Here is a 23158-nt window from a genome sequence, read left to right on the forward strand (position 1 = left end):
ATAAGGCATAATAAAATTGTTTCTGGAAATGCCCTTACTCAAGTTCAATGTAGGGGCATTAATATCTGATATGAACAGGTCTTATCACCTATGAATCCTGTTGACAGCAGTGCTTAGTCTATAATAACCAGCGTAGCATAATTTCTTTTCATTTTTAAATTGAGGTATAATTGACATATAGACGTTATGTTAGTTTCAGGTATACAACATAGTAATTCAGTGTTTGTATATATTGTGAAATGCCTTCCTTTTCTGTGTGGATTTTGAAAATTAGCATAAATGTGTCCAGCACAAAAGGATCAGTCCTATCAGAATACTTGTTTTTCAGTTGGCTGTTTTCACAAACTAGATTCTAAAAAACAAAATACCACTTTAAAGGAGCAAATGCCTCTTAGGCATCACACAAAGCTAATTTTTATCTCCCCCAAGAAAACATTTTTGTGGAAATACCTGTGTGTGGATGTTTATACTCCTACTGTAATAAAGAAAAAGTCTAATCACATAAAGGAATATAAAACTATTTATTGACCACTGTTTACCAGTATTTACAATAAAGTAAACAATATACAGCTGGATACCATTCTGATTACTACAGTTATTGTTTCTCCTGGCTTCTGCTGCACCAGTAATCCAAACACTTAGATTAAGCCTACAAGTAAGGAATGAGCTGGGATAAAGAAAAAACATGCAGGTCAAAAAGAGTTTAGATCATAAAAGTTTGTTCACCCATTTATTCCAGCAGGTCCTAAACTGCCAAGTCTCTAACCTTCGTTCCATGAACGAAATCTTACACATTCCATGAATACTGACCCTTCAGTCAACACAGCAAAAGGATTTCAACTTCTTGTAAAGGAGGAAGTCTTGCTCACCTCAATAAAACACACCAGGATTTGCCTAGTTTTCTCATTTGGGTGGGATGGTTGTTGGTAGTGATAAAATTTTCCTTTAAGGGGTTTTGCAAATAAACTTGCGTTTATACGGCTGTAGATATGAAGTCTGATATGCCTGCTTTTAAATCGTCTAATTTTAACTGCTTACAGTTTATTTGAATTGCCCAATTAGTTACAAATTATCTATGTAATTTCAAAGGTTAAAGCTTCAGGAAAAACTTCAATTTCACTTGAAGTGTTTCTAAGGTTGCTGAAAACGATGGCGTCCCAGAAACATGGGCTCATCCATGGTCGTGAAATGCTTTTTATTGTAAATGTTAAAAAAAGGAAGAAAACCATTTCTATGTATACACATCCCCAACCCCTAAATAAACAAAAAAACCCAGAATGATCTTTAGGCATATATGAGTTAAACACAAATTCTGACTGAGTAATGACAGTGGAGATTTCCCCCAACACTTAGAAAAGCTGTTATTTAACGCAGAAGAAAAAATATACCATGGCATCAAATGTTCCTTTCTGATAAAGGAAGCAACTACAGAAAGCTTCTGTTCAAAGTAACCAGTGCTATATAGATGCAAAACGACCCCCCCACGAGTCTCCCAAAACTACTTCAAAACAAACATATCAAACTTGATTTTCATTAGAATGTTATTTCTTCACGCTAATAAATCAAAAAAACCAAGACAGAGATTTTATATATATATATAAATATATATAAAAAGCAATGCAAATAATTATTGGGCTTCGTCTTCTGGACAAGAATGCCAAGTTAGTCTCTCTTCATAAAAAGCAATTACAATTTGAGGACACTTCATATTTGCCTCTTTTGCCAGCACCAAATCTGCCTCATCTGAATCTTTCCTGTTATGAGGAAAAAAAAAAAAAAAACTCAGTTAAAAGTCTAAACACTTTTTTTCAACTGAGAATCATTCATTCAAGAAATCGTAACTTAATCGAAGTTTAAGTGCTTCAGGAGGGTTATATAGGACTTGTGCTGGTGTTCCAATAAAAGTTCATTTTATAAAACAGGCCAGTTTGCCAATCTTTGCTTTGAAACATCATTAGCAAAAGAAACTAGAATCATCCTTTCAGCAGATTTTTAAAAAGCATGCCGATCTATTTGTACTTTATAATTTAACAGCAATCACCCACACACTTACCATTTCATGAGAAACATTAATTCTCCACTGCTATCTGTAGCACCAATTATTCGTTCAGGATCAAGACCTCTGGCAAAGCCTCTTGGTTTATCAGCCTGTTCAAGAGAGGTTAAATGATTATTTACATGAATGTTTCTAATCATTTTTCCAAGCATCAAATGAATAATATTAACTTCCAATTTGTCTTCATGATATACAGCTTTTAAATAAAAACCTTCCAATAGTGAAACAGAAATAATTAGAGCAGAGCCTGTATTTAGTACTAAAACACATCGTAATTTCCATTAACCTTACAAGGAAGAAAAAAAAATCTGAATGTCTGAAAGTATTCTGAATTAAGAGACAAACTAATCCCTTTATTTCTAGTAACTCTAATCAATAATTATAAATCTTTGAACATTAACATTTCAAATCACTTCCAGGAATTAATCTAAATTACTCACATATTTAAAGCACATGAAAAAATACAAATAGTAAAATAGTAAAAACTTTAAAACTTAGACTAATCAGTATTATAATCAATTTGAATTACAGGAAATCTTACAAAACACTTAGTATAATCCAGTGATTTTCAAAGTGTGGTCTGAGGACTCCTGGGAATCCCTGATACCTTTTGGAAGGATCTATCTGTAAGGTCCCCTCTCTTTATTCATGTATGTGACTCTAGATTGCCTTCATATACCTCCACCAAACATAACACAGCAAATGAAATACAGAAGTAGAAGTGTCTTCTGTTAAACCAGACATTGAAAAGATTTGCAAAACTGTAAAATGCCACTCTTCATACTTAAAAGTTAGGTTTTTGTCATTCTTAACTGAATACACAAATATTTTAGAAATTTGTTTTAATTTCTACTAGTTTTTGATAGGTATAACTTATATACACAAATATTCTTTGGAATCCTCAATAATATCCTAGACACCAAAAAAATTTAAGAATTGATTAGATGAACAATCCCTTTCTCCCTACCAGACTTTTACACCGACATCCCAGGTTCTAGTCAGGTTACCTGGGTTAGTTAGAATGATGGTTCTAACCTTTACTAGCTGTGTGGCTTTGGGCAAGTTGACCTCTTTGTGGTTCAGGTTACCTATGAAATAGGAATAATTATACTATGTCTCATAGACATTTCATAGTATATGAAATACAAATTATTATTTGGAACGCTTTAGCACAATGTAAAGGCTTACTTAATACAGGTTAACTATTGTTGGCCACGTGGTTGACTTTTAAATTGTGTACAGTAGTCCCGTTATGTGCAGGGAATATATTCCAAGACCCCCACTGGATGCCTGAAACCGCATATAGTACTAAACTTTAAATACACTGTTTTTTCCCTATACATACATACCTAATGAAGTTTAATTTATAAATTAAGCACAGTAAGAGTAAGATACAATACACTGTACTTAGATGAATGTGGTCTCTGTCTCTTCTCAAAATACTGCATTGTACTGTCCTCACACCCTTCTTGTGATGCTGAGTTGGTAGGAAGTCCACCTGATGGGAGGAATGATGGAGGCCCTGTGTTGTGGTATTAGGCTACTAGTGACCTGCTGGTATGTCAGGAGGATCACCTGCTGCGGGGGAGCCTGGATCACTGAGCCAGGACCATGTTGGTGGTTGGGGAAATTTACTATTTTCAGACCCCACTTCGGCACAGGTAACTGAAACCGCGGATATGAGGGGACTACTGTATATTACTTAACAGTTACTTTCTTTGTTTTGGCTGCTAAAGCATTCAGAACCAAATTTGAAGCCAACCTGTTTCTCATCTGTAAAATGGGGATAACACCTATAATCTTAAGAAATGTCATGAAGATTTAATGAACTATCTGTAAAATACTTGCCATCTAGTTCAGATGATCAAATTTTAAATCCAAAGACATTATCAATAAATCTGTATTCTATGTTTGGTCCCCAAACCTAGATACTAATTCAGAACCAAGACCCTTTTTCCAAATTGCCATGCTAGTCCAGTAAGCAGGGCAAGTATAATTTGTTTTGAAGTTAAGGGTAGAAGCAAGGAGTTGTGTTTTGCCCAAAGCCACAGACACTAGTGAAGCCACGAATGGATGAAAATATACATGCAATGAACAAACCAACTGGCTCAATTCATGCCAATAAAACATAAAAAAATTTATTATCAAAGATTATACACTTCAAAATCAAAGTATTGTTTGGCAATACTTTGATAACACGAAGATCATATGTCAAAGTACTTCCTGGTGGGGTCAGTGCCATTTATGGTCTGCAATCAGGATGTGCTATGTGGATTGTTTTCCTAGTACTGTAAGGGATTTCAATGATTTAAGGTTAGTGTTCTTTGTATTTAGGACTGTTAGACTTGGATCACTGGAAATTGTGTGATCAAGGGACCATATTCACCAATCTACCTAAAATAACACTACCACAACAATTTAAATGGTGTAAGCATTTATTGCACATTTATACAATGCAGGCTAAAACCACACCTATCCTTTTTGTCTTATATATCAAGCATTGAAAAAAAAAAGGTTTTTAAATGACATTTTAAAAGTATTTGAGTTTTTTAAAAGTATACTAAAAGTATTTTAAAAGTCAAGCCATCAACCTTTCACAAAAAGCCAGCTTGGTGGGCAATAGTTTACACTTACAGCATCTCTTTTCTTCTTTGATTTGCTGTCTTCAGACTCACTGTCAGATAAAGACTTTCTTTTTGTACCATCTTTTTCTTTACCAGCTTTTTGAGAATTAAGAAATGCTTCAATTAACTCTGGACAATCTAAATTTTCTTCAGGTTCCCAAGTATTATCAGCACTGTGGTTCAGTTAAAAAAAAAAGTTCAATTAAACATGGTTTATCACCATCACCCAGATCCATTTAATAAATCTTAAAAAAGTCCTCTGTTCTCCAGATGCTAACCATTTTCTCCCTATCCCTCACATTCTTTTGAGACAATCTAGCTGATCATACTTCCCTTTTGTCTTCTTTCACAGCCCTACCTAATAGGGCAATGTGCTACATTACCTCTAAGTTAACTGAACCTGACTCTAGCAGAGTAATTAGAGCTAGTACCGTGTTTCCCCGAAAATAAGACCTAGCCGGACCATCAGGTCTAACGCATCTTTTGGAGCAAAAATTAATATAAAACTGGGTATTATAAATAGAATATAACATAACATACCAGGTCTTATTTTAATATAAGACTTGGTCTTATATTTTTTTGCTCCAGAACACGCATTAGAGCTGATGGCCTGGCTAGATTTATTTTCGGGGGAACACAGTATTTTTCCAAATTTTGGACAAACCACTTCAGAATTTCTTTGGAAGGACTTTTTAAAAATGTGGATTCCCGATTCCCATCCCAATTACTTTACCAGATTAAGTAGAATATGCATAGGGATGAGGCCTCCAATACTGTTTTAAAATGTAATTCTGAGGCTTTTTCAAATGTGCGACAGTATTTTCAATTTCTGCTGAGTGCTCAAATTGGGAAATGACATAAAGCAGAGGCTGGCAACCAACTAGTTGAATCTAGTCTTTTGTATGGCTGGCAAACTAAGAATGTTTTTTACATTTTTAAATGGTTGGGAGAAAAATTTCTAAATGAAAATTATAAAATTCGAATTTCAGGGCCCATAAATAAAGTGTTATTAGAATATAGTCATGCTCATTTAACGTATTGTCAATTGCTGCTTTGTACTACATTTGCAGAGTCGAGTAGTTGTGACAGAGACCTATGAACCGTAAAGCCTAAAGTATTTATTTACTATATGATTCTTTAGGGAAAAAATTTGCCAATCCCTGATAATAATAAGGCTGAGATGATAATTTCCATGTATTTTTCAGAAGGGCAGGAAAGAAAATAAGTATCAATTACCAAATGTGAAAGATCATCCTTCATTAGTGATAGGCTTGCTAACTTTGTGTGCTCTGACCCAAAAAACCTTTACACAAGATAGAATGAAATCAATCATTCTAGAGATGCTGCAAACGGTTACAACAGTTCTGGTTACAACTTGCTCTGTTAATATTCTGAGATTCCTAAATTAGAGGGTGAAGGAGAAGAAAAGAGCTGAAGTGGAGCCCCATTTCTGCAGTGTTGTTTCCATTAGAGCCTTCCACATTACCTAATACATTATACCGCACACAGTAGGTTCTCAATCATTAAGTTTGGGGAGAAAGAGGGAGAAAAGAAGTCAGTTTCCTGACATTTTGATGGGTAGAACAAACAGCTTTTAGCATCTCATGAGATAAAAAACGAACCATATGTCTACCATATGAAGGTTATCACTTCTTTGGCCAACTGGTTAAATCTAAAAAACAGTTTGAACTCATTTTTGCTTGGTTTAGCTATCTGTAGGAAATATTTCTAGAGGTAAATTGTGAACTTATACCCTTAAGCTCAACTAAGGGTACTGGAAAGATAAAAGAGGGAAACCTCAATCTTCCTCTCAAGTCAGAATTCCCAAATTGTAATGCAGGTGGCTTTAAAATATGACTGGTGGGGGGAAGCAGTAGATAACAGACATACGAAGCTTAATTATTTAACTATCATATCTCCCATCTCCACCATGCTCAGAAAATTTTTGTTGATCTCTACCTATCCCTTTTCAGTAGTTGCCACCTGAGGAGCCTTGCTGTTTTTTGGAGCGTAGGGCAGAAGAATCCAAGCAGATTAGCACACGATATATGTAAGTATAAGAGTATAATTTCTGCATGTAAGTTATTCACAAGACAGCTAACATTACAGAGTGGTTATGAGAGCAATTAGTGACAAGGAACAGGAGGAAACAAGGAGCTTAAAAAGTGCCCAGACTCTACTTCTGAGACTTTAGGATATAGTAAACTTGGTGACAGACCCAGGTCATAATGAGTACTTTAAGACCCAACTTGTCTATGTTATATAGCTTCCATGGTTTTTAGTGCCCTCTGTATGTAGGAAAACAATGTAGATGTTATTCGAATTAGTACAACATCTAACTACATTCCAATGTATCATACAGTAAACTAGAGCCTCTAATTCTATAAATTTGACTCTCCAAGGTAATCAATTAGTCTCAACCCTGCTTGGTTGCAACTCTGTAGGCTAAAGACTTGGTTCTTTTTGAAAAGATCTCAAACAAGCTACCGTGGGTTAAAGGTGTCTCTAAATTTAAAGAAACCTATGGGAAAACTGATAGAAGATCTCCGGCTAAAAACAAATCTTAAATACCACTTAAGTGCAGTTAAACATATAATAAAAGCACTGAGGATTCTTACTCTGTGAATCCCTTCCACTTCAGGAAATACTCCACCTTCCCGTTCACCACGCGTCGGTCCAGTACTTTTTCCACCACAAATTCTTCAGGCTCTGCCTCTTCAACTTTTTTACTTTTCCCATTCTGTTTCTTTCCCATCTTTTGCTAAAACAAGAGAATTAAGAAACATCTTTTTTTTTTATTTTTGAGTACATTTAAAAGGCTAAATTGCTTGTATTATTGTTGCATTTGACACCTAAATTTTCACTTCTTTATTTCAGGATAGATACCTTCTAAAAAGATAAGTCAACAGATAATCAATAAAAGAAAGCAATGCTTAAATCTGTTGATTTAGCTTAAATCCATCACTCACCACCCTTCACTGAAATAGTACAATCAAAAACACTATATGGAAATACTGATGTCTTATTTCTACTTAATGTATAAGACCAGTTTACCAGTGTTTTCACTTGTTTTAACAACATAGCCACAGACTAGGAAGTATTAGAGGATATACCGTTTCCCCGAAAATAAGACCAAGCCGGACAATCAGCTCTAATGCATCTTTTGGAGCAAAAATTAATATAAGACTCAGTCTTATTTTACTATAAGACCGTGTATAATATAATACCGGGTCTTATATTAATTTTTGCTCCAAAAGACACATTAGAGCTCACTGTCCGGCTAGGTCTTTTTTTCGGGGAAACACGGTAGAGGAAAGATTAAGTAGCAGTGACAGGTCTTACTAAGTGAATCTTAGACGTGTTAAAACTATAGCTCCCAAACACTAAGACCCGCTTTGGCAATTCAAACACCATTGTTAAAAGCCACAATACAGAAAAATAGGTAACCGCCAATAATTGAAAAATGTAGTTCAGAATCCTGATATTGATAGCAGGGCCAACCAAAGAGAACACGAATAGGTTATTTTTCCATAATTTCTGTTGATAACATTACTGACCACTTAGTACAAAGCTATAATGCTGTCATTTCAAGAGGCCAAAAATGCTACATCAGTTTAACTCTGTAGGAAAAAACAATCTTTCTTGGTTTCTCAAGAGTCTAAACTGGTAGCCAACAAAATTCACTTTAAAAAAGTTTTAGCTTTCCAATTTTTTTTTAAGTGTAACACCATTTGAGGGAAGCAGGAGACCAAGCTCAACCTGCTATTTTCCAATAACACAAGCAGATTTGTTACCAGAAGACTGAAAATGGATAAATTAAAACAACAAACAAACTGGTCAATTAGAAAAGACAAAGGTGGGAGGGAATCCCAAATGTTACACTCATTTTATAATCATTTAATCTTAAAACAGGTGCTATTAAATCTTAATTATCTAGTCACTAAAGTCATCCCTCAATATAGTATGCAAGCAGAAAAATGTAACGGCACTTACACAATATTGCAAAAGGACATTAAAACTATGTAGTCATTTAGAGGTACACACACATATAAGAAATGAAAATCCTCTGGAATTTAAAAAAACACAAACATTTTACTTTGTTGGGAACTATCTTTAAGTCAGGCCTTACAATTCTCATTAGTCAAGATACTTGGGTACTGCATCCAGTCTGATAGCTTTCTGATTCTCTATAGTACAGGAAGGTAAGAATAGAGGGAAGAGTGAATGAAGAAATACTGGTGTAGACAAGTGCTTACTGGATACTGATCCTAAATAATAAACAAAATAGCTATGTTCATGAAGGTAAGAGATTAACAGAATAAAGAGGATGATAAAAACACAGAAAATGAAAAAGATAAACCCTGATAAAAAATTGGCATAAAAAATGAAGTACTACGATGGTTGGTACTCACAAGCTAGTTTCAAGCACTCTTTTTCTTTTTAAAGGAAAATTCACCACTTTCCCCTTTAAGTTATAGCACACTTTATCTCAAACATTAATAATTTTAAAATGAAGATTAAAATACTTGTGTGCAAGAAGAATTTAATTTTAACAGAAGCACCTATTTACTTTCTGTATCTACATTCATTCTCAAAACATTAGAAAGAGCATATTCCTTTCCCGTCCAATATTTGGGCACAGAAAGCCAATTCAATTATGTACACTTTGGTTTACTGACTATGGAAATTCGAAGGACAGTTCAAACCTGAAGGGGCATAGAAGATGCTTTGTGCTTTTTCCATGGATGGCTTTGATGGGAATCATTTGTGCCCTAGAGACTCACCAGCAAGGCTTTATATTTCATTTTGATGTTTCCCAGGATATTTCATTTAGATGTGCAATCTAATGACAGCACAAATGAAAAATCACCAACTTGTCCTTTTTGGTGTGAAATCCAAGGGGAGAATATACGCAAACCAAAATCAAATGTTTTGCTTGATTTAGATGTTAACACTCACCTTCATATAATTGCAATTATTAACAACACAATGTGTTAGAATACTGTGGAAACCATGCCTTTGAGTTTCGTGATTTTTATATGAACACTCCAGTTTTTTAAAAAACTTCTAACTTGACGTGGCTGAATATATGTTATGTCTTTACACATTTACAGAACTTTCAATGAAGTCTAAGAATGCAAACTCTGGGTTTAAGAAACTAGAGAGAAAAAAACGTAACTGCTCAGAAGTTTCAATAGATCTACTGTCCTTCCTGGACATACGTGCAATTTTGTTCATTTTGTGTATCACAAAATACACTGCAATGATTTAATGTAAGGCCCTTTTGTATTTTTAGAATGAGCAAGTTTGAAATATGATAAAGTGACCAAAGTAATTTGATTCAGTGACTTTGCCCCATTTAAGTGTACAAGGTACATGCTCAATCAAATTGGCCAATACTGAAAACATTTTATTTCCTTAGAATTCAGTACGGTGATGCAGATAATTATGCCAGTCAACAAGGGCTTTGCTGCTTTTTCTATGCTTGTAACGTATTTTTTTATGTTATATAAATTTGTGCATTTTCACTTCAAAATAAACTTGGTGACGCTCATACTGTGCTGTTCTTCCAACACTAGGTTCCTTTAATTGAATCAAGACACTATTAAGCCACGCCAATAAGTATCTTAATGTAATGATTTCATTTTTGTCCCTAGTTTTCCCCACAACATTGAGAGAATGGACTGCAGAATATATAAATGGATGTAAATTTCTCAATCACTGACATGCAAAGTTATAATTTTGGGGGGAAAAATTTGAGTTAGATCCTTACACATTTGAGGTTTTTTTTGTTAACTTACCAATGTAGTTTTATTGGAGGCCATTTTTTATTGCAGACTTGAAGAGCTACTGCTAAAAAAATGCATGACAATTAAAAGAAAGTTTGCATGCTACAAAAAGGTAGCTAAACAACAAGTTTTGTTTGGATGCCAACCCCCACCCATGTAGCCCATATTATCAAACTCACACCGCACAAATCCATATAAGATTTGAGTTCCTACCTAAGTTCTTAGTGACATATGCCTGGGAGTGTACCAGTGTTCTGACCAGGCGGGCCTTGGAAACCTCACTAGGAGCCCTGGACTCGGAGACACCCTTACAGGACAAAAATGAGTAGACAGGCATTTTTCCAGCCCACGTCCCATTTCTACCATATTCAGCATTTCTTTAAAAATGGCCAAATGTCTTGGTTCAAAATCAGACACAATTACTCCATGAAAATGGTCAACTACCGTGCATTTTTCCTCTCGACCCCTTAACCGTCTTAAGAATCGACTAGGTAATCCCAACTTGGTCTCTTCTCGGAAACCCTCCCTCTTTCCAGTCACTACTTAAAAAACTAAAGGAAAAAAACCCAGCAAGATGCCTCAGTCCCATTTTGCGCCACTTGACAAAACAAGTCGCCCCTTCAGTCCGCGCCTCGGCTCCCGCGCGCCCCAGACCCCGCCCCCCACTCGGGAGCTGAGGCCTCGTGGTCAGCGCATCCGCGGGGAGAAACAAAGGCCGCGGCGCGGGGGTTCAAGGGCACTGCGCCACGGGGCCCGCGCCTGCTCCCGCCCCGCGGCGGCCACGTAACGGAGCGCCCGCCGCAGCCTCGGGACTGCGGGCCGCGCGCAGGCGGCCGGGCCGCCGTGCGGGGAAATGCACGGCCCTCCCGGGAGGCCCCAGTCGCCAACCAGGCCGGGAGGGGGAGAAGGGCCTCCCGTCTCGATCGGGGGTGGGGGAGGGGAGGAAGTACGCTTTGTCTGGAAATACGGCGGCTGTCGCCACAGCTCTACCCTGTCAAAGACAGTCTCATCCCCCCCAGCAAACTCCAGGCGCCGGGCCAACGCCAGGCCCGCGGCGGGGGCTTCGCTCGCCTGTTTCTTTCCCCCCAGCTCACGCCTCGGGGTCGGGTGGGGAAGGGTGAGAGCGGGAAACGGGGTGGGGGGGGGGTCTCTGTGGCGCATTTTAAGCACCACCTCCGAGTGATCGCTAGAGAGAAAGAAAAACACCGACTTCACCGCCTCGGAGGTGCTCCGGGTCTCGCGTCTGCAGCGTCTCCGGCCCTGCGCGCCTTCAGCTCGAGCCACATCCGAGGGGGAGGGGGGCCGGGAAGCTGCGCGCGGGGCCGCGGCCGCGGGAGTGGGGGGAGGGGGGCTTTGGCACCGCCCACGCCGGGCGGGCACGAGGGGCGGGGCGGGCGGGAGCGCGCCAGGCGGGGGGGAGGGGCTGGAGGTCGCGCTGTGCCCGTCGGGAGCCCGAGCACAGACCTGTGGGGGCGGGGGGCGGCGGCGACAGTGGCATTTACCTTTCGCGGGGTGGCGCTTGGTGGTCCCCGGAGGGGAGGGAGCGGGAAGGAGGGGCGAGGGCGGTGACCAGAGTTTTCTCGGCGTTTCACCTTCGCCGCAGCAGCGCTGGCGCCAAAACCAGGCTCCGCCCACTTCCTCGCTTCTGGGGGTGGGCGCCTCCAAACGCTGGGGAGGGGTGAAGGAAAACGTGGCTGGGGGGCCATCGGGAACTACTGAGTGCCCATTTCGGCCTAACCCTCTCTGAAAACCTCCTAAACCCGAGTGCTGGACCCCAAAAATGTTAGCCAGGGTTATGTTGATGGAGCGTCAAGTGTAATTTGTGGACTAGAAGTCGCTTCGAGTGTTCCCGGAAGGGGCCGAGTCAGGCCTCAGCGCAGGGGGAGGGGGAGGGGAGGAAAAACGCAGGGGGAGGCTATAAAGATTTTTATGGAGGGAGATTGCGAGGTGGGGGAGATTATCAAAATCAGTATTGCAGGGACCACTTCCCGGGTTGAGGAGGCTGGACCTCTGGGCTGCGTGTGGATTACGCTCCACCCGACATCGTTAATTTCAAATTGCGTGACCGTTTCTCACCTGCCCTGCGCTAAGGCAGGGGCGGGACCCAATTCCGAGAGAGGAAAATACGCAGGACTCGAGCCTTCCGCAATTCACTGATCACATTTACGCAAGTGACGTCAAGCACTACCGTTTGCCGTAAGGGAGGGAGGCGTACGTAATTGGCGTAAAAGGGGCCTAGAGCTTTCCCGCTATTGGCGGCGGTTAGGACGTTTACGCAACGGCCTGACGTAAAGGCGCGTTGGTTGGGGGGAAGGTTCTAGAAAAGCGGCGGCAGCGGCTCTAGCGCCAGTAGCAGCAGCGCCGGCTTGCTGTGCGGAGGTGCTCCTAGCGGTGTTGTTTCTCCAGCCGCGGCAGTTTTCACTACAGCGCCAGGACGAGTCCGGTTCGTGTTCGACCGCGGAGATCTCTCTCATCTCGCTCGGCTGCGGGAAATCGGGCTGAAGCGACTGAGTCCGCGATGGAGGTAACGGGTTTGAAATCAATGAGTTAATTGGAAAGGGCATGGCGAGGCCGTTGGCGCCTCAGTGGAAGTCGGCCACCCGCCTCGTGGGAGCGCGGCAGTGAAATCGGGCCGCTTCAGAAGCGCTTGTTCTGGGGATATTTTTGAAGAGGTAATTTTGGCGCAGGCCTGTTCCGCACTTTCCCCACCCTCAGCCGCCCGGCGCCATTTCCCTTTGCTGGGGGTGGGGGATGGGGACCTTCCACATGGCGGATGCAGCCTCGTTTTAGTGAACGTGTGGCGCGGAGGCGGGGGTTCTTATTTACTTTTTCAAGCGGGCTTATTTGGGGGTCCCCACATCCTCGAGTGCGAGCGTGTCGGCGGGCTCTGGGTCCTCGGGAGCGAGGCTGCGGAGCTTCCCCTCCCCCTCTCCTGGGAACCGGATTTGGCGGCCGCCATTTTCATTCCTCTCCTTCCTCGCCGCGTTTGTCTTCAAACTGTTGGAAGTCTCCTAGTTTGAGTCTTTCATCACGGAATACAAGTGGTTAACCATTTTTATTTCTTCCCGGCCTGATTTCATGCCGTTTTGAGGTGGATTCCGAGTGCTTGGTGAGCTTGGATCTTTAAAGCTCTGCGCACCTCCTTGGAGGCGCTGCTTTCCCCTCGATGAAATGGCGCCATTGCGTTCAGAAGCCCCAGCGCGGAGCGCGCGCGCGGGGTGGGAGGTGGGGCGGCGACTCCGGGGTCGGTGCGCGGCGCTCGGGAGGGGACGCTGAGGCCCCTCCGGTCCGGGGCCCGCTTTTAGGGCGAGCCCCCGGGCACACAAGACATTTTGTGTCACAGCCCTTATTTCTTTTGGGTAACGGTTTTTGTCTGGGTCGGCCGTGGCCAAAAGGCGGTTGTCGCGCAGAAAACGAGAAATAAATGAAAATTCGCACCTCTCAGACCAGCACTGAGTACGTGGGTGGCGGTGGGGAAGGGTATGATTCGCTTCAGGATCCTTTATTTTCCTGAAGGATTCCCTCTCGTCTACGGGACTTTTTTCGTATTAAAATAATACTTTCAGCAGAAAATAGTTTTATTGGTTTAGACCAGGGGTCCTTACAAATGGTTAGCGAGAAATTGTGAGGAAAGTGAAATAAAAATGATTTTATTCTTAGATCGTGTTTAAAGCCCGACTCAGTCCCTCGGGGCGTGTGTTGCTTGCTGCACAGGATTTTGGGCTGGGGCCGCTGTGTATTCGAACTTTGTCACTTGCTGTTCTCCTGTTTGCAATTACGGTTGCTCATTACCTTGGCAAACAGAAGGGCCCAAGCGAAGGGGGTCTACCGGGGTATTGTCTTTGACCCTAAGCACGCTTATAAAATAACTTTGTAATCGATAGTGGACATCGGGTAAGTTTGGGGAAAAATGAGGTAAGTGAGTTTTTTGCCTTTTAGTGATTGGTAGAAACTGTCGCAGATGTGCTTTTTTAAACTAGTTGGGGTTTGAAGACCTATTTATTGACAATGCAGTATTTAGAATAAGGTTAAGAATCCAAAATACCAATATGCCAAGTAACGATTTTAATAGATTGTTTAACTGTATCAGGAGCTAGTTTGATAATTAATCTTTTAAAATTTTTCAAGTTCCCAAACACAGTAAACATGCAGAAAAAACTGAATTGCTTATCACTGTATTTTTTTGTTGTTGGGACAATATGCTTGGAGGGAGAAACGTTCATAGAACTGGGTAGAGAGCTGTGATGTGATTTGCTAGTAATAAAATACCTGTTGTAGTGGGAATTACACTTTATATTTCAGTTTACGAATCTGTAGCAGTTGGTGCTCAACATTGCATCTATTCTGGTTTCTGAATATTTTAATTTTTTTTAACCTAGACACCTGAAAACGACCTTAACTGATAGCCCGGAAATATAGGACTGATAATGCAGCCTATTTGCTGGTTTATGGGGATTAAAAGATTTCAGCTCAGGCTTATTTCCTTTTTCCTTGTAAAATTAGAGACAGTCTGTGTAGTTTGCAGGGTGGCCACTAAGTTCAATACACTTGGGCTTTGGGTTTTTTCCTTTTCTTTTTAAATGAGTGAAATGTAAATGGTGGCATGGTATAGATAAGCTTTAGTTGGTCATAAAAACTGGTCTTGGTCAGAAGAATGGTAAAAATTACGGATATTTTGCTATATGTATTGAATAGTTTTAAGTTTTTGCCCCCAGTGGTGGTGAATAGTTGGTATATGGGAAAAGAATGATCCTTACTAGGTTTTTGATTGCGATGCATTAGAATCTCCACCAGAGGGAGCAATGAAGGGAACGTAAATCTGTCACTTTCCAGAAAGTAAATTCTGAAATGGTAAATTATTGGTTGTAAGAAAGGAACCAGCAATTTTTATATTAAGAAATATTTCAAACTGGGCATTTAAAAGTTAACTTTTCTGTTCTAGGATATAGGATTGAATGCAACTTCTGATGACAATCTAACCCTTCAATGACCAGAGGAGAGATTTTCTCCTTTCTCTTCAGAAAGCTTTTTAAATTAAGTGATATTAAATTGATTTGAAATGTTAAGTAAATTTAGATCAAGCATTAATGACTGAAACGTGTGTAGTTCAGCTGAGGCAGTTTTTTTTTTTTTTGGTGTAACACTAATATGCAGTTTAACATATGGTTTAAATTTGATGTAAGTTTTTTTCTTCCCTCCAGAAAACTTTAGAAACTGTTCCTTTGGAGAGGAAAAAGGTACTCTGCCAGCAGGTCACCTTACATTTAAGAATTTAATTTCCTGCATACGAAGAGAAAATTTAAATAAAAATTGAAATGGTGTTTTCCTTTGCAGAGAGAAAAGGAACAGTTCCGTAAACTCTTTATTGGTGGCTTGAGCTTCGAAACCACAGAAGAAAGTTTGAGGAATTATTACGAGCAATGGGGAAAGCTTACAGACTGTGTGGTATGTTAAATACAAAAGTGCTTACAGATAGTGGTTTTTGAACTGTTGGGCTTCTGTGTTTGAAATATTAAGTGGAATCCTGGAGAAAATCTCATTTAAATCTGTGTTTATCGTTAAAGATGCTATTTGTGCTGATAGTTCATAGCACTAGTAGCTATTAATAGATCAGGTGCTAAGGTTTCCCCTTTGGTTTTAAAGGTAATGAGAGACCCTGCAAGCAAAAGATCCAGAGGATTTGGGTTTGTAACTTTTTCATCCATGGCTGAGGTGGATGCTGCCATGGCTGCGAGACCTCATTCGATTGATGGGAGAGTGGTTGAGCCCAAACGTGCGGTTGCAAGAGAGGTGAGCACAGTTTAACTTGGTGCAATCAATGTGAAGAAAATTCTGTCCCACTGAGTTTAGAGTGTAATTTTTTAAAGAATTGTTTTTTTGTATCTAGCTCAAAGTTTTTTTCCTTATTAAAGCTATGGTGGGTTTCTGTACTTTGGTTTCCTAGACCATGTTATTTTTCATAAGCTACTGCTTTACCTAGTATGTTATCAAAGTCTAGAAGCCGTTTGTGGTACCCAGAGATGGTGTGTTTATTAGTCATGTTTGTGGTTTTCTTCTATCAGGCTGACTTTTTCTTTTTTCCCCTTCCCACTACTACAGGAATCTGGGAAGCCAGGGGCTCATGTAACTGTGAAGAAACTGTTTGTTGGTGGGATTAAAGAAGATACTGAGGAACATCATCTTAGAGATTATTTTGAGGAATATGGGAAAATTGATACCATTGAGATAATTACTGATAGGCAGTCTGGAAAGAAAAGAGGCTTTGGATTTGTTACTTTTGATGACCATGATCCTGTGGATAAGATTGTGTGTAAGTGTCTAAATACTGGGTGTGTGGCTATTTCACAGATTGAATTTTGGATTTATCAACACCTACACTATTTTCAAAGGTGAACTTTAATTTTTATAAGTTATGGCTTATAGAAGGCTGGTTGAACGGAGTCTGAACTTTTCTTTGCAGTGCAGAAATACCATACCATCAATGGTCATAATGCAGAAGTAAGAAAGGCTTTGTCTAGACAAGAAATGCAGGAGGTTCAAAGTTCTAGAAGTGGAAGAGGAGGTAACTTGAATTCCATTTTTCTTTTTAAAATTTATTTGTATAAAGGCTTGTTACTAACTAAGGCATTTATTGTAGGCAACTTTGGATTTGGAGATTCTCGTGGTGGTGGTGGAAATTTTGGGCCAGGACCAGGAAGTAACTTTAGAGGAGGATCAGGTAAGTTCACGTTGTAAATGTTAGAAGGGTGAATGTTTAAAAACTGATTCGCTTTATTCTTAAGACTTTGTGTTCGGGTGTGATATAATGATTTGCCAGGCAAAAGGTAATAGTTAACAGCATAATCTTACAACTGTAATTAAGAACAGTCAATTACAGGGATTATTTTATGGTCTTTAATTTTTTTAAAAAATCACAATCTCCTTAAAAGTTACAAGGTATTCCTGAATAGTGACTGAAAATACCATAGACACTGCCTGTAGGCTTCGCAAAGTCTCTATCTGTTAAATATTTTGTTTTAAGCTTCAGATAATTTATCTGAATTAATAAAATACTGAGGTGCCAAACCAAAAACTTTGTCTCCATTTAATGTCATTTCTGTGTGTAAATGGAGGCTTTCCAAACCAACCCCTCAAATTAGGCAGTTACCTTGATAGTGAGATTTACACGTTATTGTGTTTATTTTTAAGAAAAAAGTAATACCACGGTGTTCAGCGTAAAAGGCGATGGTTCCTAAGAATCACCGATAGATAACTAACAGAGAACATGGAAGAAAGGAAGATAAGAAATTTAAATAGGGTGAACAGTGAATAAATAACGAATCATTTTTTTCTGCCCCTAACAGATGGCTATGGAAGTGGTCGTGGATTTGGGGATGGCTATAATGGGTATGGAGGAGGACCTGGAGGTCAGTTTCTTCTTCATTTTGGTTTATATGATTTTAGGTTTAATCACACTATTCAGTTTAATTCAGTGAAATTTTTCGTAATATTGTACATTTCACTTTTCATAAAGGATTTAGGTAATAGAGGTTCAGTTATTTGGATTCTTTATAATTAACATTTTAGCTTTTGTGTAGTTTAAGGAAAAGAGAGTACATTTGTATGTATTTAATACAGGTTGTAAAATCTTCGGGTGGATTTTAAATGAAAATAAAGATGCCATCATGCTATCCTGTTTATCAAGCGAAAGAATAAGATATGATACTTCATATGCTATGGGGTTTTTTGGGAAAAGTAGAGAACTGGATATGACCAACATATAAGGGACATGTATAACAATTGTGTTGTCTTACCCCTTAAGATGAGTGCCCCACGAAAACCTTCCAAGTCACCAAAGGAACTTTTTCAAAATACACACAGGTGCTCCTAGGTTCAGCTAAGGTTGGAGCCACTGTTATGAATCAAGTGATACATTAGATGTTTTGTTAGAATACAGAAAGATTGATACCTGCTGACAAATGTAGTAAAACAGTAAAACTGAGCTAGTAATAGACTTGATTTTTGCTGTTCATTAGGCACAACTAAGTTAATTCCTACATCTCACTTTCCAGCTTTGCTTTGAAATCCAAATATTTATTTTGTTTGAGAAAGATGAGTTCTTATACTTCAAGTAATGTGAGATTTATTAATACCAATTTGTTTATTAATTACCTGTAAGTTAATTCTTGTTCTCCCTTTCTCCTCCCCATATTTAAGAGGCATGATAATTCAGTTGGGAATTTAATCTTTTTGACCAATTAGGGGGATGTGGTGGTTCCACCTCATCAACCCTCACAACCCTTAACACAAAATGTAAAGGATATTTCAAGATAATTTTCAGGAGATCCCTTAATGTCTTTAGTTTTAGGGAAGATCTAGGACGTGGGTATTCGTGTCTATAAAGGTTTTTATCCAGTTGCTTGTGGTTAGGTGTTCCCCACCCCTAAATGTTTACTAGGGCGATTTCTGTTCTGCCCTTGAGGCTACTATTCTAGAAGAAATTTCATAGAAGTTCGTAAAAATGTGTTTTGGAAAGCTGCAAGTGGGTGTGATAAGACAGTTCAAATGGCATTGAAAATACTAAGTAATTACTTAAAGGCTTATTTTATAATAGGTGGCAATTTTGGAGGTAGCCCTGGTTATGGAGGAGGAAGAGGAGGCTATGGTGGTGGAGGACCTGGTTATGGCAACCAGGGTGGGGGCTACGGAGGTGGTTATGACAACTATGGAGGAGGTAACATTTACCTGCAACCTTTCTGGGGGAATTTGGACTGGAATTCATGACTTAACACAAGTCTTTCATTTTAATGTCAATAGTTGCCTTAAATATTGTAGAATTTTAGATAGGTGTTTGCATTTATTCTGGTGATTTGTTTTTGTGGGAGATTTGTTCTAAATATTTAGAATGTATCACTGGTTTAATGTATTCTGAGGTTCATCATGTAAAACTTGTATTTCAATTTTTTACAGGAAATTATGGAAGTGGAAATTACAATGATTTTGGAAATTATAACCAGCAACCTTCTAACTATGGTCCAATGAAGAGTGGAAATTTTGGTGGTAGCAGGAACATGGGGGGACCATATGGTGGAGGTAATTTTTAAATTCTTCAAATTGCATGCTAATTTGGGTGACACTTCCTTTATATATAGGGTTACTGAAATAACCTTTGCACAAATAACTTAAAGCAATTGTAACAGTATCTTGAAGGTTTAGTGTGATGGATGTGGGATGTTCAGTGGTAGAAAATATGAGTCAGGAAAACAGGTTAGATATTTCGTGTGGGGAATTTTTTCCCCCCTTGATTATTTTTTTTGCCAAATAAAGTGCTAAGTACATTTGCAAAGTGGTATAAATTAGCATGAGTCATTTCTCTGAAAGTTAATTTAGTAAAAAATAACAAATCTTGACTCAAACCATTATTTGTTCTTGAGAAAGTTGATAGTAGGACCAAAATAGATTCCTTACGCCTCTAGGTATACTTTTTTTAAATCCCTTAACTGTGACTTAATGATCATGGTTGACAACCAAAGAATAGCATCAGTAAGATGTTTCCAAATAAAAAGGGAAAAATTATCTATGAATCTGGATAATTTACTTTCCAAGTACTTAGGATAATTTGAGACATTGGGTTATGATCTGCTTGTTTTAGCGAGGAGTTATAAAGTATGATATTGGGCTAAGTATGTATTGGGCTAATCAATGAAGGTTGAAATAAGTTTGCTCTCTTTTTGTTCCATCAATTCTAGGAAACTATGGTCCTGGAGGAAGTGGAGGAAGTGGGGGTTATGGAGGGAGAAGCCGATATTGAGCTTCTTCCTATTTGCCATGGGTAAGTAGCTTTTGAGTTTACATTATTATTTCTTGGGGAGACCTAGCTGCCAGGAGTAAAAGCTTTTTAGGATCATGTTATCTTTCCTAAAAGTCTGGGTAGATGGATAATTTCATAACCTATTTTTTTTTTACTCTTTACTTCTGTTGAAACAGGCTTCACTGTATAAATAGGAGAGGATGAGAGCCCAGAGGTAACAGAACAGCTTCAGGTTATCGAAATAACAATGTTAAGGAAACTCTTATCTCAGTCATGCATAAGTATGCAGTGATATGGCAGAAGACACCAGAGCAGATGCAGAGAGCCATTTTGTGAATGGATTGGATTATTTAATAACATTACCTTACTGTGGAGGAAGGATTGTAAAAAAAATGCCTTTGAGACAGTTTCTTAGCTTTTTAATTGTTGTTTCTTTCTAGTGGTCTTTGTAAGAGTGTAGAAGCATTCCTTCTTTGATAATGTTAAATTTGTAAGTTTCAGGTGACATGTGAAACCTTTTTTAAGATTTTTCTCAAAGTTTTGAAAAGCTATTAGCCAGGATCATGGTGTAATAAGACATAACGTTTTTCCTTTAAAAAATTTAAGTGCGTGTGTAGAGTTAAGAAGCTGTTGTACATTTATGATTTAATAAAATAATTCTAAAGGAAATTGTGTAATTATAGACTTTTTATTTTAAATAAGTTAAGGAGTGGGTAGTATAATTAAGGTCCATTGCAAAGCTGTTGTTAATATTTGTGTAAGATAAATGCTGGTCAGATATAAGTGTGTTGTCTGCAATTCCTCAGGATTAAATTATCTAGATAACTTAAGGGATATCTCTGCAAGGAGAAACACCTTTTTAGATCTTTTAGATGCTGCTTCTTCAATGCAAGGAAAGGAAATAACCCCAGCGAGGTACTCTTCAGGGATGCAGGTCTAGTACAAGAAAACTCTTGACGGCTACTAAGTTCAGCCAGTCTTAAAAAACTGCTGTTTCTACAAAGCTTTTACTACAGTAGTTTATAAGGATGCCAACGAAAGCTGAGGGTGTAGAGCAAAATAGTTCTAAGCTTCAGTTAAACTTCTTAGGTAAGATCTTATTTACTTTTCCTTTCTTAATTTCCCTCCCCAAAAGATAAACTAATACTCTTCAATGGTCTTTCAGTATAGTGGTTCTTACGTAGTTTAACATAGCTATAAATTGAGTTTAACAATTCATAAACTCAAGAGAATAATTTTATCAACCCTATTTTCCAATCTGTCATTTATTTAAATTATTTTGGTTGTTTTTCCCCTTTTTTCCTCCTTTCCCATTCCCTCCCCCCCTCCCCACGAAGATTCAGGTGCTTAACATATCATTTTTTTCCCTGCTGGAATTTTAGCATTGATATGAACCATGGACAAGTATATTCTGCTGCCACAAAGACTAAAGTGCTTCATTTCAACAGCTGAGGCAAGCCAAGTGATCATTAATAAAGCTTTTCTTGGTTCCTTCAGTGGTGTTGGTAGTAAAATGGTAGGTAAAAGTTAGGCTGCAAGTTCAATCATGAAATTTCCCATCGTTACATCCTTGTGTATTCACATTTCTTGGATCAAGCATTTTGAGTGAACTGGGGGTTTTTATTAAAAATAAAGACATTTTGTTTTATTTGATATGGTTGCTGTAGGTTTACGTGGCTTATGAGGATCAGGCTAAGGTAGGGCAAAACGGTTGAATATTTCCAGATAATAGTTTATACTTAGGAATAAAGTGTCTGTCTACATTATAAATCCTGTATGTATCCAGTACTAAATACTTGGGTATAAATGTAATTCTTTCCCAATTTCCCTATCTTATAGGTGAGATTTAGGTTGGCTGCTGAAATTCATTTCTTAAATGTCATCAGTTTGATTGCCTGGCTTTATTGCCTTTTCAAGAATATGATAATCAGGGCATATTCTACTGTATGCACCACTGAGTCCTCTTTGATCCTAAGACCACCACTGAAGTTATTTAGGTTCTTTGGACAAACATGATAAACTTCTTCAGATACTTTTTTTTTCCTTTGGCAGGAAGGTGTCTTGCTGCAGGTAACTAATGAAGAAGTGGTCAACCACAGAGTCTTCAAGAAATAAGAAATTCTGTACCATCTGAAAGTAGTTCTTGTTGGTGCCTTCATTTAAAAAGCACTCTTTAAGATTAAAGGGAAATGTTTTCTGATAAAATACAAACTTCATTTAGTACAGGTTCTTAATATAAACAATTACAAGTTGAGTATTGTTTGTAAAAGTAACATCAAATCGGCTATGGTTAGAGAGAAATGTATCATGTTTTAAATTAGGTTTTGTGAGTAGACAGATGAAAATTCTATTTTAAATATAAAGTTTATAAAATAAATACTTTTGTATTGAAATACTTGGTGTAATGTTTACACATAAAATGTGTGAATCTTGTTCTATAAACATTCAGTTGTCTAAAGGGTTGCCATCCCCTAGATTTTTAAAGCAGTTCAAAGCTGTGCATATTACCATTTCAATATTCAGACATGAGGAAAGCATTGTGGACATGATTGGCTGTCCCTAATAAAAATGCCATCCTTGATACACTATATTCAGCGTTTGAATGCTGCTATACTGCTGTAGTTTTCTGGCTTTTCTATGTTGAACATTGCTGGTAGCATTTTTAAATATATTACAGATTTTAACCAGCTAAGGGGGTTCCAAATTAAGTGGCTATATGTGAAAACATAAGATGTACAATCTACCATTCTAGTTGCTCAAATGTCAGTTATGTTGCATTTTACACCCAGTATCAGTAGCTGGCTCTCTTTTAAGGGTTAATAAGCACGGTGGATAAAATTTAACAATGACTTTCTTACTTGGACATTTACCTGAAATGGAAAAAAAAAATAACAAAAAC

General features: G+C 38.6%; 2 protein-coding genes across 26 annotated transcripts; one reads left to right on the forward strand and one right to left on the reverse strand.

Moving 5' to 3' along the window:
• Positions 1 to 502: 502 nt before the first annotated feature.
• Positions 503 to 12108, reverse strand: CBX3 (chromobox 3). 7 transcript variants are annotated; one of them, XM_081080200.1, is made up of 7 exons: positions 11680 to 11800; positions 10683 to 10776; positions 10482 to 10533; positions 7299 to 7441; positions 4691 to 4853; positions 2054 to 2148; positions 503 to 1754 (listed from the first exon to the last, which is right to left on the reverse strand). In XM_081080200.1, exons 3-7 carry the CDS (start codon positions 10503 to 10505, stop codon positions 1628 to 1630), a joined length of 552 nt encoding a protein of 183 aa, XP_080936326.1. In that variant the 5' UTR covers positions 10506 to 10533; positions 10683 to 10776; positions 11680 to 11800; the 3' UTR covers positions 503 to 1627. The 7 variants fall into 7 exon arrangements, with proteins under 7 accessions (XP_080936326.1, XP_080936324.1, XP_080936322.1 ...); XM_081080198.1 differs by lacking the exons at positions 10683 to 10776; positions 11680 to 11800 and adding an exon at positions 11972 to 12108; XM_081080196.1 differs by lacking the exon at positions 10683 to 10776 and having other exon boundaries at positions 10482 to 10530; positions 11680 to 11813.
• A 657-nt stretch (positions 12109 to 12765) lies between these two features.
• Positions 12766 to 22847, forward strand: HNRNPA2B1 (heterogeneous nuclear ribonucleoprotein A2/B1). Of its 19 annotated transcripts, none has more exons than XR_013995349.1 (13): positions 12766 to 12993; positions 15671 to 15706; positions 15804 to 15914; positions 16113 to 16259; positions 16569 to 16779; positions 16930 to 17031; positions 17107 to 17187; positions 17813 to 17875; positions 19063 to 19182; positions 19419 to 19541; positions 20198 to 20280; positions 21642 to 21775; positions 22312 to 22847. XR_013995349.1 is itself a non-coding variant. In XM_081079855.1 (12 exons), the coding sequence occupies exons 1-11, from the start codon at positions 12988 to 12990 to the stop codon at positions 20257 to 20259; spliced, it is 1062 nt and encodes a 353-aa protein (XP_080935981.1). In that variant the 5' UTR covers positions 12789 to 12987; the 3' UTR covers positions 20260 to 20280; positions 20436 to 22652. The 19 variants fall into 19 exon arrangements, 6 of the variants coding, with proteins under 6 accessions (XP_080935983.1, XP_080935980.1, XP_080935981.1 ...); XR_013995356.1 differs by having other exon boundaries at positions 12789 to 12993; positions 20436 to 21775; XR_013995358.1 differs by having other exon boundaries at positions 12789 to 12993; positions 20436 to 21712; positions 22312 to 22652.
• The last annotated feature ends 311 nt before the right edge of the window (positions 22848 to 23158 follow it).

This window comes from Rhinolophus hipposideros (genome assembly GCF_964194185.1).
Source record: "Rhinolophus hipposideros genome assembly, chromosome: 18".
NCBI classification, from domain to species: Eukaryota; Metazoa; Chordata; class Mammalia; order Chiroptera; family Rhinolophidae; genus Rhinolophus; species Rhinolophus hipposideros.